Source organism: Mauremys reevesii, linkage group 22 (genome assembly GCF_016161935.1).
Source record: "Mauremys reevesii isolate NIE-2019 linkage group 22, ASM1616193v1, whole genome shotgun sequence".
NCBI classification, from domain to species: domain Eukaryota; kingdom Metazoa; phylum Chordata; order Testudines; family Geoemydidae; genus Mauremys; species Mauremys reevesii.
This window is the reverse complement of record NC_052644.1, coordinates 21065129-21080296: the sequence shown is the minus strand read 5'-3', so window position 1 is coordinate 21080296 and position 15168 is coordinate 21065129. Positions and strand designations below refer to the sequence as shown.

Here is a 15168-nt window from a genome sequence, read left to right as displayed (position 1 = left end):
CCTACACCCCTTTTCCTGGGGAGGCTTGAGAATAACATCCTCACCAATTGGTACAGGTGAACACAGACCCAACCCCTTGGATCTTAAGAACAATGAAAAAATCAATCAGGTTCTTAAAAGAAGGATTTTAATGGAAGAAAAGGTAAAAAGAATCACCTCTGTAAAATCAGGGTGGTAAGTACTTTACAGAGTAACAAAAGACTCAAGAACACTGAGAATTTCCCCTCTAGGCAAAACCTTAAAGTTACAAAACAGGGATAAACCTCCCTCTTAGCACAGGGAAAATTCACAAGCTAAAACAAAAGGTAACCTAACGCGCTTCCTTGCTATTACTTACTATTTCTGCAAGACTAGATGCTTAATTCAGATATGCTTAAGGAGATGGAATTTCCCTGCCTGGTTTCCTGGCTGGCTCCGAGAGACACAGACCAAAACCTTCCCCCCCCAGATCTGAAAGCATCTTCTCCCCTTATGGGTCCTTTTGGTCAGGTGCCCCCCAGGTTATCTGAGCTTCTTAACCCTTTACAGGTAAGCGAGGAATTAACCCTTTACAGGGTAAAGAGGGATGTTATGCTACCCGTAGCTGTATGTTTATGACGGCATCTCCATGAGCACAACAGGGTGCAGAGCGATTTAGCCGCTCGTGCTTCTGGGCCTCCCCATGGCGGGCGTTTGCGGGGAGGTGGCTGGGGGGAACCAGGAGTGTGGGGGAAGGAGGTTGGGGGGGTCAGGAGGGGGGTGGAGGGGGCTGGGATGGGGACCAGGAGTTTGAGGGCAGACAGGCTCCCAGAAGGTCAGAGCTAGGGGAGTTAGGATTGTTGGGGTGTTTGAGGGGGGAGGGGAAGATGGTGCCGGCTGGAAGGGAGCTGCCATTGCTACCCCTCAGCAGCTTCCCCTTTCACTGCCCCCTTCTTGTTCCTGCCCCCTCAGTCCTGGGTCCCCCACTTTCTTCCACTCAGTCTCCTGCCCCACCTCCCTCTGCCCCACATTCCCTGCCCCATAATGACCCCCACATGCCTCCTCTTCCCTCCTCTCTTCCTCCTCTCCACCCCTCTAGATGCGCCTCCCCCCCACATTCCCAGCCCCCCAGTGCCCTCTCCTGCCCCCCTTCTCTGCTCCCCACACTTTGCCATTTAGCCCCCTCCCACCCTCAGTGGGTCTGAGCTGGAAGTGGGGAGCAGGATTGTTTCCTGCCAAAACCCCTGCAGAGCCGGCAGGGGGAGGGAGAGGGGATGGGGCACCCCCCATGGCCATGGGGCAGGTTCAGCCTGAAACACACATGGGGGAACCCCAAATCCCCCCTCCTCTGTCACTGTCCTGCCCCAGCCTCCCCTCAGCTCCTGCCCCCTCCGTCTCAGCCCCCTTTCCCCTCCCCACACATTCTTCTTCCCTCCCTCAGCCTCACACGCTGCCTGGTCTTTAATGGCCCCACACAGCCTCCTGTCCCCTCAGCCTCCCTGCTTCATGGGGAACAGGCCAGGTGGGAGATGGGGGCTTTGTGGAAGATGGACTGATGGGGGAGGGTGAGCGTGGGGGGGAGAGGCCTGGGGGCTCTTTCCCATGTAGCTGCCCCCACACAGCAAAGCAGGGGGCCAGGATTGCTGAGATGGGGCAGCTGTGTGTGGGGATGGGGATGGGGGCAGAAAGGGGGAGGGGATGTGGAGCATGATGGGACACAACGGGGTGAAGGGACACAGGATGGGGACAGAACTGGGGGAATGGGAACCTGAATGGGGCGAGGAGGGGACGTGAGGGAACTCAGGCTCGGGGGACAGAATGGGGGAGGGGACACAGGCCAGGGGGCAGAACAGGGGGCTGAGGGGCCCAATGGATGAATGTCATGGATGGGGGGGTGAAGGGCAAAGGAGCTGGGGAGCCAGAGCTGGGGCATCTGCTGGGGAAGGGGTTGTCTTGAGCTCTGTCCCCATGTTCTTGCCACCTCCCCTTTCTGGGGGGCTGGTCTCTGCCCCCCCCCCCCCCGTGTCCCTTTTGCAGCATCCTGGGGTCGGAGAGGGAAGCTCGGCTCAGCTCTCGACCCCTGTGAGCTCTGCCCAAGGCCCTGAGCTGCCCAGACCCACGGCCCCGGGGATGGGCTGGGGAAGGGACACGGAGCCTTTCACCTCTAGGGGGCTGGGTCTGATCTGTGCCCTTTTCTCTAAGCACCAGACCCCACCCCCCAACCAGAGCCAGGGAGAGAACCCAGGAGTCCTGGCTCTCAGCCCCCTGCTCTAACCACCAGGCACCACTCCCCTCTCAGAGCCAGGGAGAGAACCCAGGAGTCCTGGCTCCCAGCCCCTCACCCCAATCACTAGACCCCACTCTCCTCCCAGACCTGGGGTATATTACAAGGTAGCTGCTGGGGCATCAGGTTTATGCCGAGTTTCACTGAATCTCTTAGTCTCTAAAGTGCCACAAGGATCCACGTTGTTTTTTTTCAGAACCAGAAACAGGAAGCGCGCGCCGGCTCTGGGCAGACTTCCCCTTTTCACAGATTTACCGGTTCCTCCGTTCCTCCTTTAACAACTCAGGGTCTAAATTTACCACTACATTCACCCCCCCTTACAGGTGCCGGAAACCACAACCCCTCCCAGCCCTACACCCCTCTGGCCTGCCTCTGTCTCACACCACTGCGCTAAGAACCGCATCTGCAGCGACACTACCCGAGAAGGAGGTTGGCCAGGCCCCTCCACCCTCATGCTCCAGGGTGGGAATTGGGCCCAGCTGGGTCAGGAAGGAACCTCTGCTCCACTCCATGGGAGAGGGTTGCTCCGTGGGGGGCACAGTGTGTGTGTGGGGGGCCCTCCTCTGCTCTGAGCTGCTGCTCCAGGGAGGCTAGACGGGCCTGTTGGAAAAGGTCAGGGCAGACTGGTCACCTCTTGATGCCTCCTGAGATTCCCCCATTCCCAGCTGGTCCCTGGACTGGGCAGCTCCTGTGTGGGGCTGGGAGGTGATGGCGACGGCTGGGCAGCTGCAGGAGGGGATGTGGTTTTCTGGGCGTTGCAGGGATCTGGCTTTGCTTTGAGCGTGGTAGATTTGGCCTGGAGATTGCAGAGGAATCATCTGATGTAGAAGAAAGGGGCCGAGCGCATCACGGGCCCCGTGGGGCTGCAGCCCCCGGCGCAGTTCCTCATTCTGCTCGCACTCGGGCTTCAGGCTTGGTGGAGCTCAGCACTGGGGTGTTGGTGGCAGCGCTGAGGGGCCCCCCACTGCCCCATCATGGCGTCTGCTCTCACCATCCTCCTCCTCGGTGAGTATTGGGGACAATCAGGGCGTGGGTCCATGGGGGTGGGGTGGGATCTCAGACCAGAGTGTGTGCCCATGGAGGGGTGGGGGTCTGAGACCAGGACGTAGGATCCAGTTGCTCTGGGATCTGGTCACTAATGAGCTGTCTCCTCTCCAGGCTGCTGGCTGGCCGGGCACAGCGGGGCGTGGGGAGGTGAGTATCAGTCTGTGCGGAGGAGGGTAACATCAAGGATGGGGGAGGGGATGCGTGGGGTGGGGAAAAGAGGAATTGAGCCCTGAACCTTCCCCAAAACTCAACCCAAACTCCCCCTGTGAGCTCAGACCTGTCCCCGTTGTTCTGTGCCACTCGCCCCCCACTCCAGAGTAACTAGCAGCTAAATCTGGCTCCCGGGGTCTGGTGAAGCAGACGGGAACCATCCCCACGTTGTGAGGATCGGGGTTGGGGGCGACACGTGGGGAAACGCTAACAGGGCCTGTCCGCGGGCTCTGGATTCCCCTCGGGGAACCGAAATGTTCCTGGTCAGTGCAGCCATGGGGGAGAACCCCCCAGATCCACCCCCACCCCCAGATCTTCCCCCAGACCCCGATCCACCCTCCAGCACCCTCCCCTGCACTCACAGCCCCCCCCCCGGTTCCCAAGGCCTGGGGAGGGGGTGGAGTGGGGGCGAGGCGGGACGAAAAGGGGCGAGGCGGGGGCGGAGCAGGGGCGGGGGCCATGGGGAGGGGGTGGAGCTGAACCTCTCCACCAGCCTGTTGGATTGAGGGTGGTAGGCCAAGGCCCAGGTGTCTCGGACCCCACACTTCTCCCACAAGCACTGGAGCAGGGTTGACATGAAGTTAGACCCCTGGTCTGTAAGGACCTCCTCGGGGAACCCCACTCTACTGAAAATAGCCAGCAGCGCATCCGCCACGGCGTCTGCCTTGGTAGAGGACAAGGCCACTGCCTCGGGGTAGCACGTAGCGAAATCCACTACCACCAGGATGTGTTTCTTCCCTGACCGGGTCACCCTGCTGAGGGGCCCCACGGCCACCTTCTGGAAAGGCTCCTCTATGATGGGCAAAGGTCTCAGTGGTGTTTTCCCCTTGCCCCGGGCCTTCCCCACCCTCTGGCAGGAGTCACAGGACCTGCAATACTGTTGGACAGCGTCAAAGACCCCAGGCCAGTAAAAGTTCTGCAGCAGCCTCTGCCTGGTGTGCCGGATGCCCTGACAGGGGAATATCCTGGGCCAAGTTTGTGGTGGTACCTCTTGGGAGCCACCAACTGCCCCCTGGCTTTCCAAGGTTCAATTTGCCCCAAACCAGCACAGGAATCCCTTCTCCCACAGGAATCGCTCCCAGTGGTCCTCCCCCTGGGATCCTGCACCGCTGTGGCCGGCCAGGGCCCTCAGCTGCTCCAGGGAGGGATCCTCCTGCAGCTCCGTCTGGAATTCAGCTGCTGGGTTGGGGGATACAGCCCTGGCTGGTGGGGCCTCAGGTTCCCCACTTTGGGGCGGAGGCTCTGGCCCAGCTCTGTTGAGCTCTACCCTCAGTGCTTCACTTTTCCCCTTCTGGAGGTCCCACATCCCTCGCTGGCTCTGGCTAAGGACCAGGGCGCTCTGAGTGCCGTCCGGCCAGTTCTCCAAGTCATAGAATCAGAAGATCAGGGTTGGAAGGGACCTCAGGAGGTTCTAGTCCAACCCCCTGCTCAAAGCAGGACCAATCCCCAGACAGATTTTTATCCCAGTTCCCTAAATGGCCCCCTCAAGGATTGAACTCACAACCCTGGGTTTAGGAGGCCAATGCTCAAACCACTGAGCTCTCCCTCCCCCCTCATTACCCCCTAGCACCTCGGTAGGCAGGTGATCGTGCACCCCGACCTCTTTGGGTCATGTTGTACTTAAAGTATTTCACAGGGTCTTTTCAGGGGGGATAAGGCAAAGCGCCACATTTATTAATTAACGTACATGTATTAATTAACACTGTATCATATGCATCTGATCTATATTACACACACACACACACAAGCACACTCCGTCTTGTTGTTGTTACCAACTATTGCTCCCCTTAACTGCACTGGCCAGGTGGTTAGATGGGGGGTGGAGCTGGGCTTCTGCCGATCCAGATCGATGCTCCCATGTCGACAAGACGAGACCCGGGGTCCTCTGCAAGACCCCTCCCAGTTATAGCAGCTCCCCTCTCATGCAAATCTGCACCAGATGCAAACTCTGTGTCTGTGTCAGTCAGTCACCCGTGGCGCTTCCTTCTGGGGGTTGTCTTAATGCTGCCACATTTATTTTCAAAGAGGGGGATGTTTTCAAAAGAAGGTGCTGGCTCCTAACTCCCGAGGGCCTCAGGATGTCTGAGCTTTAATGAGCCCCCTTGACAAGTTTTACTGTCCTTGGGTCTGGCTCCTGGTCAGGAGGAGGGATAGCTCAGTGGTTTGAGCATTGGCCTGCTAAACCCAGGATTGTGAGTTCAATCCTTGAGGGGGCCACTTAGGGATCTGGGGCAAAAATTGGTCCTGCTAGTGAAGGCAGGGGGCTGGACTCAATGACCTTTCAAGGTCCCTTCCAGTTCTAGGAGATTGGTATATCTCCAATTATTACCTCCCATCCCCTCTCCAAGGGGTGCAGCTGTCTGGAGGTGCTGCCTTCCTCATTCACACTGCGTCCATTCAACAGGGCAATTGATGAAAAGGGGGCAGATCTTATTCTACTCCTGGGGAAAAGACATTTTTCTTCTGCCTGACCTATCCTTAGGGGCTATAACTTTATACCGAGGCTCAATACAAAGTCTCTATATAAGGATTTGATAGAAAGTTCCCATATCAAAGGACTTGATACAAAGTTGTATGAAAACAGGGGTCACACAGGGATAAACCCCGTACCAGGTTATATGAAGAGGCACAATACAAAGTCGTAGGAAAGTTATGTGAAGATGCCTAATGCAGAGATTTATCTACACTTCTCCCTCCGGTCACAGAATCTATTTCCAGGGCCGGCTCCAGGCACCAGCTGACCAAGCATGTGCTTAGGGTGGCACCTTGGGGTGGGGCAGCACTCGGGTTTTTTTTGGTTCGGTGGGGTGGTGCTGGAGGGTTGTTTTGGTTTGTTTTTGTTTTCACTGGGCGGCGCTCGGAGGGGGGGCATGTTTCAGCAGCACGACACTCACGGGGGGGGCTTTGGGCGGCGTGGTGCTCGGGGGGGCTTCGGCATCATGGCATGGGGGGGCTTGGGCGGCGCGGCGCTCAGAGGGGTGGGGACTTGCACGGTGCGGCACTCGGGGTGGGGCTTCGGGCGGCACGGCGCTGGGGGGGCTTTGGCGGTGTGGCGCTTGGGGGGCGGGGGCTTCGGGCGGCGCGGCGCTCGCATGGGGCCACCTGAAGCGGCAAAAAAGTCAGAGCCGGCCTTGTCTATTTCCAACCACAGGGTAGTGGGCAGAGCTGCTGGGGGGCCACAGGTCAGGCCTCCTGACTGGCCTAAGGTGGGGCCAGGTGGGGCAAGTGATCTCTCATGCAGCCAGGTCCTGAGCTACGTCTGGGTGACCCCCCTGCCCCCGAGCCCCATGGGCAGGCAGTGCCAACCCTGGTAGGGGACAGACTCCTAGAGAGGCCGAATGACGGATGGACTGAAATGGGGCAGAGGGAGGTGGGGGGGGCTGTGTCTCCCCTGTTTAACTCCTGTCTCTTGTTGAAAGCAGAGCGTGAATTTCTCAAACCCACCATCCGGGTGAGCCCCAGCAGGGTGGTGGCGTTCGGGGGAAACATCACCATCCGCTGTGAGGGTTGGAAACGATCTATGAAGTTCTTCCTGCGTAAACCTGGACACCCGAACCCGCAGGTGCAGACGGTGCCTGAAGGGAAAGTGGCTGAATTTCCCATCGCCAAGGTCAGCCGGGAAGATGGAGGGAGTTACACCTGCGACTATCGCTCCATAACGGAACCGAGTCGCTCATCCTATCCCAGCGACCCCGTCGAGATCATTGTAGGAGGTGAGGGGCCCGGGCTCCCAGCCCCACACCCAGCGAGACCCGCAGGGGGTCTCTGCACCAATGGGATGCTCAGAGCCAGGCTCTGCCCTGAGGCCAGCAGAGGGGACGGCCGGCCTGGGAGTGGGGATGGAGTCTCTGGTGGGTTTCCCAGCTGTGGGGGGAGAAGCAGCTGCTGGAGATTTGGGGCAGAGGAAGGGGGATCCCTGCCCCCAGAGGGAGCTGCAGACTGGGGAGGGTGGGGGGCTTTTCCCAAGGACCACATCAGTTAGGGGATGATGGTTGGAGCTGAAGGTTATAAACCTCAGTGTATAGTGGAGACTTGCACAGTCCCCTACAAGTCAGTGGTGGTGCTGTGCACAGAACCCAGGAGTCCTGGCCCCCATCCTCCCTGCTCTCCCCACTAGACCCCACTCCCCTCCCAGAGACAGGGACAGAACCCAGGAGTCCTGGCTCCCAGCCCTCCCAGCAGAGAAGCCAGGGAATGAATGGACCCTGGAGACTGGCCTGGCCTGTCACCTGCCGGGGAGCAGAGCTCTGGGCCCCAGGGGCTGGGGTTGCTACGTGTCTCATGCTGTGAGCCCAGGGCTGAGGGGAAACTCTGGCCCCTGTGGAAAGGAATCCAGGAGCCCGTCCCCAGGGCCGCCGGGTCTGACCCACCACTGAGGCCGCGTGGTGAGGACGGGCCCCAGGAGTGAGTGACGGGGCCTGTGTCTCACGGCCTGTCTGCTTCCCCCTGCAGAGCCCAGCTACCCCAAACCCAACATCTCCCTGAGCCCCAGCGGGCCCAGCGGGGGGGTCTCCCTGGGGACAGCCGTGAGTGTCTGGTGTCGGGGGCAGCGCCCGGGCATGCGGTTTGTGCTGAATAAAGAGGGACGTCATTTCCCACCTGTGGATTCGGACGGGTTGGAGGTTGTGTTTCCCATCAGCAACGTGCGCCGGGAGGACGGCGGGAGCTACAGCTGCTCCTATCACAGCAAATCGGAGCCGTTCAACGTGTCGTACCCCAGTGACCCCGTGGAGCTGGTGGTGAGAGGTGAGGGGCCCGGCTCAGCGTCCCCGTTCCCAGCCCCACCCCCAGCCAGACCCTCACAGGGGCTCGGTGCCAATGGGATGGTCAGAGCCAGGCTCTGCCCTGAGCCCTGACCCCACAGAGGGGACGCCCGGCTGGGGAGAGGGGACGGAGTCACTGGGGGGTTCCCCAGCCAGGGGGGAGCAGCAGCCGCTGGAGACTCAGGGCAGGGAGGCTACTTTAACGCTGCCCCTTGTGCGTAGGAACCGTGAGTCGCTATTAAATCCCCTGATCCCATCCCCTCTGTTCTCCAGGCCCCGCCCCAGGCAGTGCCCCAGCCGGGGCTGAATGAGGCAGGGGCTGCAGGAGAATCAGTGGTTGGTGGACACGGTGCTGGGCTGGGACCCAGGAGATCTGGCCCAGCTCCTGGCGCGGCCACAGACTCTGTGTGATGGGAGCACATCGCGGTTGTAAGAAGTGTCCTTCCTTGGGTGGGGCTCAATCTTGGGGGAATCTCAGGCCACGTGCCCACAATCTGAGATGCCCACAGTTAGTGGAGACCTCTGCAAACGCCGGCTTCAGTAGCTCTGGAGCCCTTGTGTTGGGGGAGCATGTAGGGGCCACATCATGATCAGAGCCCCATTGTGCCGGGTGCTGCATAAACACAGAGTGAAGAGAGTCCCTGCCCCTGGGAGCTCACTAAAGAAACTGAATCTGTCTGTGCCTCAGTTTCCCCCCTGTAGAATGGGGATAAAGATGCCTTGCTGCCTTCCTTCCTGAGAGCTCCCTCAGCCCTGAGACCCCTGCAGGTAGCGAGACCTCCTGCCGTCCCGGTGCTCAGGCTTCCATTGCCCCCTTCCCACTCCCCCATGCTTCTGCGGGGGACCAGGGTCGGGGTGCTGGGGCTTAGCCCGGCCTGCTCGCCCGGCATCTGATCCACCGCTGGTCGTGAAGGGTGGGGGGCGATCTCTGAGTCGGCGTTTCAGCCCCTCCCTCCGCCCTGACAGACGCTGGTTCTATTCCCGCAGGGGGAACCGACTCGGCCCAGCCTGGAGCAGCACCAGCTCCCACCCTCCCGGGCAGCGCGGGGCCAGGTACCGGGGCTGGGGGGGAATCTACTGAGTCACAGATTATGGGGCAGGTTCCCCCAGTGGTTGCCCAAGGGGAGGGATGGAGGCTGTTCTTAGGGGCAGTGACTCCTGCCCCCCCGCAGACGGATTTGGGAGGGGAGCGAAGCCTCCTGCTCGGACACGAACCCGCCACTAACCGGGCAGCTGGAGGCTTCCTCTGGGGGCAGCTGGGTCCATCAGTGGCCATGGGCGGGGGGAGGGGCCTGGAGCTCCCTGCGAAGCAGCCGGCAGCAGCCAGCAGGGGAGGCAGGATACCGGGCTAGATGGGCCTGTTGGCCTGCGCCGGTGTGGCCATGAGGAAGGGGGTGAAATGCCTTAGAAATGACGCCAGGCTGCATCAGACAGCACCCCCTAGCGCCGTGCTGGGGCAATGGGGCCAGCCCTGACCGATGGGGAGAGCGCCCCCTACTGAGCCCCCCACCCTGCGGCCCAGTGCCCCCAACGCAACCAATCCCCCAAATCTTGCTGGCTCTGATCCCACTTGATTCCCCAGGACCCCACAACATCCTCCCCATAGAATTTTCTGTTGCCTACACCCTGAGGTGTCCCAGCCCCTTGGGCACTGCCAGGGGTGGGAGGGGCTGGGGGCCGGGGGGAACAGACCAGCCGCTCACAGCCTACTGCCGTTTCCCAGGTGAATCAAAACCACTGGCTCTGACTTGGCCCATCACCGCTGGGGTGAGCACAGCGGCCGCCATCCTCCTCTTCGTCCTCGTGGCCTTCGTCTGCTTCAGAAAAACCCGAGCCAGTGAGTGCCCCACCCAGCGAGGGAAGGGTTAAACCCGCCGCTAAGCAGGGTGGGATGGGGTCACAGCTTGGCTGGGGGACTGTGCCGGGAAAGCCAATTATGGGTGGGGTCGGGGGCTCAGCAGGGAGTTCTGCTGCCTGGGTAATCCCTGTGCCCACAGCCGTCCCGCCCCAGAGGGGCTGCATTTAACCAGTCCCCACACCCCTCCCCAGAGGTGGCTGCATCTCAGCACCAGGCCAGGGGGTCCCTGTAGAAAGAGCCACCGGCACCGAGCCTCTCAGGTTCATGGGGTGCCAGGGGAGCTAACCGGCCTGTGGATCAGGCTCCTGCCTGCTATGGCAGGGTTCTCAACCTGGGGGTCAGGACCCCCCAGGGAGTGGCAAGGTTATTACATGGGGGGGGGGGTCACGAGCTGTCAGCCTCCACCCCAAACCCCGCTTTGCCTCCAGCATTTATAATGGCGTTAAATATATAAATACAAATAAATTAAACTTTTTAATATATAAGGGGAGTCGCACTCAGAGGTTTGCTGTGTGAAAAGGATCATCAATAAAAATATTTTTAGTGCTACTGAGCTACGGTGTTGTGCTGCCCCCTGCTGGTCCGGCCCAGCCCAGCAGGGATCCAGGCTCAGCACCAGCAGCAGAGGGGACCCCCCAGTCCCCCCATCCCTGCTGCCCTGTGGGGGGTGAGTGGCCGGGTGCTGGGACTGGGGGATCCCGATCGGCTCATGGGCGATTCTGGTTTGTGTCCCTCTGCAGGAAAAGGAACCGCACCGAGACTGAGCAGGTAGGAACCCGGCTCCTCCCGCATCCCGAAGGACCTCCCGGGGTCACAGGGCTCCTGGATTCTCTTCCCGGCTCTGGGAGGATTGGGGGGTGGGGGCCAGGACTCCTCAGAGGTGCTCTGGGCCTGCTGACACTGGAGGGGCCTGACCCCAGGACAGCTGGAGTCACACCACCCCCACCCACCACCCACCCCGGAAAACAGTGACACCCCCCTCCCCATGCAGCTCCCAGCTGTTCCTCTGTTCCAGCCTCTGCCTCTCCCTGTCCAGCAGCTCCCCAGCTCGGCTGCTCCGTGAGGCAGGGTGGGAGGCTTTCTGGGTGTGATGGGGAATCTCCCTGCGGGTGGGGGGATATGACATTTACAAGTGGATTTTCTCTCTTTTAGCACCAGCCCCTTGGGGGTGTTGAAGGCCCCGGATCAGCAAGACTCCATCTGTGAGTAACACACCCAAGGGGGTACCAGGGTGGGGCAGGACCCCTAGAGAGGGGCGGGGCTTGTGGGGGCTCCACCCACATGGGGCGGGGCCTGATTCACAGCTGCTGCTGGGCGGGACTAAGCAGAGGGTCCCAGAGGTAGCCGGTGTCAGCTGAGCTTCTTGCCTCCTCCCGACCAGCTTCCTGGGGGGGGGGTCCCCCTCCCCTCCCCCTCTAGTTCAGGGACTCCCTCTGTGTGTCCCCCCTTCTCCCCCCGAGGCCTGGAGTTTGTGTGTCCCCCCTTCACTTCACCCAGGCATCCTGACTCCCAGCCCCCCTGCCCCGCCATAACGCCCTAGACTCTGCTGCCATCTCTGTGCCTCAGTTTTCCTCTCTGTAACACGGGGCTAATGACCCTGGCCCATGCTGTGGGGCGGGGGAGGGGTGGCTGTGCCGAGCTCTGACCCCCCTGGCTGGATGTGGGGGTCAGAGCTGGGTGTGGGGTTCTACTCTGGGCCGGCCGGGGGTGCAGCTCAGCGGGTGTCTCTGTTCCGCAGACTCCTCCATCGATGACGAGAAAGAGCTGCAGACCCTGGTAAGTGTCCCCGGTTCCCCCATGGGGCCTGACCCCCAACCCTGACCCACATGGGCCCCACTCACCTGATCTGGCAAACTCAGTATTTTGGGGTGGGAGTCGGGTTGCTGGGAGGGGCTTATGGGATCGGTCACAGAGTCCCCGGGCGATGCTCTGGAGCTGCTCCCTATGAAGCCAGGCAGGACTCTGGGGAACCTCCTCTCCCTTGGAGCAGACTGTCTCCAGGGCAAGAAGCTCACACAGCTTCACCTCCTGGGTCTCTCCTTGGAGCATTCAGCATCCTCTGCCCCTCCGTGCACTTCCCCCAGCGAGTCCACCCCGGCGGGGTCCTGGGGCAGCCAGAGGGTTCTGCCCCCCCACTTCGCAGTCAGACGTGACTCTCAGCCAGCCAGTAACACAGAGGTTTATTAAACGACAGGATCAGGGTCTAAAACAGAGCTTGTAGGTACAGAGAACCGGACCCCTCGGCCGGGTCCATTCTGGGGAGCAGTGAGCCAGACCCCCACGTCTGCACTTCACTCCATGTCCCCAGCCAGCTCCCAAACTGACTCACCCTCCAGCCCCTCCTCTAGGCTTTGTCTCTTTCCCGGGCCAGGAGGTCACCTGATCTCTTTGTTCTCCAGCACCTTCAGCTGGCGCCTTTGCAGAGATGGGGGGCCAGGCCATCAGTTGCCAGGAGACAGAGTGTCGGCCATTCTCTGTGCAGACACCATCACAGGGGCCTTCTTGGGCTCTGCAACAATTACACCCTGATCCCCCCACCTAGATACCTAAGAAATGCTTTGGGGAAACTGAGGCACTCACACAGTATTCAGAGAAAACATTAAGAACATTCCCAGTTCGTCACAGGATCGCCAGCTGGGATTGCAGAGGGATGTGTGTGTGTGTGCGTGTGTGTGTCCCTGTCACTCCCTGCTGGAGGGGACAAGCCCTGGTCTGTGTGCATGTGTGTGTGTGGTGGGGGTTGGTACACACACACACACACACTCCAGTCACTCTCTCCCCTCCCACCCTCAGGAGCCCGACCCCGGTACTGACGGACTCACCTACGCCGAGCTGGACAACCAGGTGCTGCAGGCCAAGCGGGGGGGCCAGCCCCCTGCCTCGGAGCCAGCCCAGTCCAGCATGTATGCCGCGATCAACGTGAACTGGGGGGCCCCGCGGTGAGAGTCCCCCGCAGTCATGGGGTGCCGGCCCACAGGGTGCGACAGACTCATTGACTCACAGACTTTAAGGCCAGAAGGGTCCATCCTGATCATCTGGTCTGAGCTGCTGCACATCGCAGGCCACAGATCCTCACCCACCCCCTCCTGTAGCAGACCCCCAGCGTCCTGCTGAGTCACTGACGGCCTCAAATCATGAGTTAGAGACTTTAAGTTACAGAGAATCCACCATTGACATTAGTTTAAACCTGCCAGTGCCCCACGTCCCAGGCTGCAGACGAAGGTAACCCCCCCCCCCCCCCCAGGGTCTCTGCCAATCTGACCTGAGGCAGGGAAATTCCTTCCTGACCCCAGATACGGCCACCAGTTAGACCCTGAGCATGTGGCAGGACCCACCAGCCAGACACCTGGGGACGGATTCTCTGTAGTAACTCAGAGCCCTCCCCAGCGAGTGTCCCGTCTCCGGCCGTTGGAGAGATTTGCTGCTAGCAGTCGCGGATCGGCTCCATGCCATTGTGGGATCTCTCCTCATCCCGTCCCCTCCAGAAACGTCTCACGCTCAGTCTTGAAACCCGTTAGGTCCCTTGGGAGGCTGCTCCAGAGCTTCGCTCCTCTGACGGTTGGGCCTTGTCTACACCACAGAGTGTTGTTGACAAAAAGCGCCATGATAACCTCGCTATTGCACATTCACACTGCGCTTCCTCTGCCGGCAGAGCGCGTCCACCTTTGGTGCTCCAGCGTCGACAGTGAGAGCAGTGCATTGTGGGTAGCTATCCCACCGTGCGACTCGGCACCTTCTGCAGCTAGGACTGGTGGGAAGGCGGGGGGGGGGGGATCGCAGCGTGTCACGGGGGCGGGCTCAGTGTTCCACGGTGCATTATTTTCTGTCCCAGCAACCCCTGCTGGTCCGACTGCGTTTCGCGGCATTTTCCAACGGTCCCTGTTTCCGGTGCACCCGCCATCCCTGTGTGAAAGGATGGATCCCGCCCGGCTCTCTGCTGCTGTGAACGCAGAGCGGCTGGCCAGGCTGTATGTCCTGAGCTCCCAGTCTGAACAGGAACCAGAGCTGCCCGAGCTGCTGTGTGCCGTGGAAAGAAACAACACCAGCTTCCTCCTGGCATTCAGGGAGCAGCTGCATACAGTGGAGCGTCGCTGTTGGGCTCAGGAAACAAGCGCTGAGTGGTGGGATCACATTGTTATGCAGGTCTGGGATAAGCGACGTGTGTGTGGGGGGCACGCGGGGTCACATGGCCCCCCACAGATTTCTGCCGGGGTGCGAGTTGGCCTGTGCATGGGAAAGGCACCAGCAGCGATGCTCCCGCTGAGACCCACTAGGCATCGCCCAGAGCCGGGAAGTGAGGCCGGGCTGGCAGCGCAGCTCTCTGCCAGAGGGGGCACAGGGAAGCCGGCTGAGTTCCCCCACTTCCTCGCCCGGCAGCTGCATGGCCCCCATGAGAATAACTCCTCTTCACGGGTGACACGGGTCTGGTGAACTGAGTATTAGTCCAGCAGGGAAATGTATGTACCTGCTCGAGTGCTGGTCTGGAGTAGCCTGCCTGGATGTGCAGAAGGGAGCTCAGGGAGTCGGGGCAAGGGGGGGGGGGGGGAGGCAGCGGGGGCCAGGGGTGATAGGGAGGTGGGGGGGCGGGGGGAGGGAGCAGGGGCCAAGGCGCCAAAATACATGTTTGCCTAGGGCATCATTTTCCCGAAGGACGACCCTGGCAGGGCTGGCCTTAAGTGTGGGGGAGGTGGGCGACCGCCCAGGCGCCATGGTCACGAGGATGTTGCTGGAGGGGCCTTGGCAGTCACCAGGAAGCCGACCGTGGCTGTGGTGGTGGTGGGGGCATCTTTTCGCCTCCCCACCCCCACTATCTGCAGTTACCACTCGCCCGGTCTGGGACGACGACCCACGGCTACAGAACGGTCAGATGAGGGAAGCCCCCTCCCTGGGCCTGCGTGCGGAGCTCGCCCCAGCCCTGTGGCGCAAGGACACCCAGATGAGAGACGCCTCTCGTGGAGAAGCGCCCGGCGATCGCTCTGTGGACGCTGGCGACTCCAGACTGCTCCCGGTCAGTCGTGAATCTGCAGGAAGTGGGGAAGTCGACCGCG

General features: G+C 60.8%; 1 protein-coding gene across 1 annotated transcript in view; it reads left to right on the top strand.

The window, feature by feature from the left end:
• Positions 1-6570: 6570 nt before the first annotated feature.
• LOC120388473 overlaps positions 6571-15168 on the top strand; it is a 56866-nt gene continuing 48268 nt past the window's right edge. Inside the window, exons 1-10 of the mRNA XM_039510296.1 lie at positions 6571-7212; positions 7952-8245; positions 9250-9315; positions 9986-10099; positions 10861-10888; positions 11273-11322; positions 11859-11896; positions 12914-13059; positions 14035-14213; positions 14938-15150. Coding sequence (XP_039366230.1) covers positions 6735-7212; positions 7952-8245; positions 9250-9315; positions 9986-10099; positions 10861-10888; positions 11273-11322; positions 11859-11896; positions 12914-13059; positions 14035-14213; positions 14938-15150 — 1606 coding nt within the window. The 5' untranslated portion in view covers positions 6571-6734. The remainder of the gene's footprint in view (positions 7213-7951; positions 8246-9249; positions 9316-9985; positions 10100-10860; positions 10889-11272; positions 11323-11858; positions 11897-12913; positions 13060-14034; positions 14214-14937; positions 15151-15168) is intronic.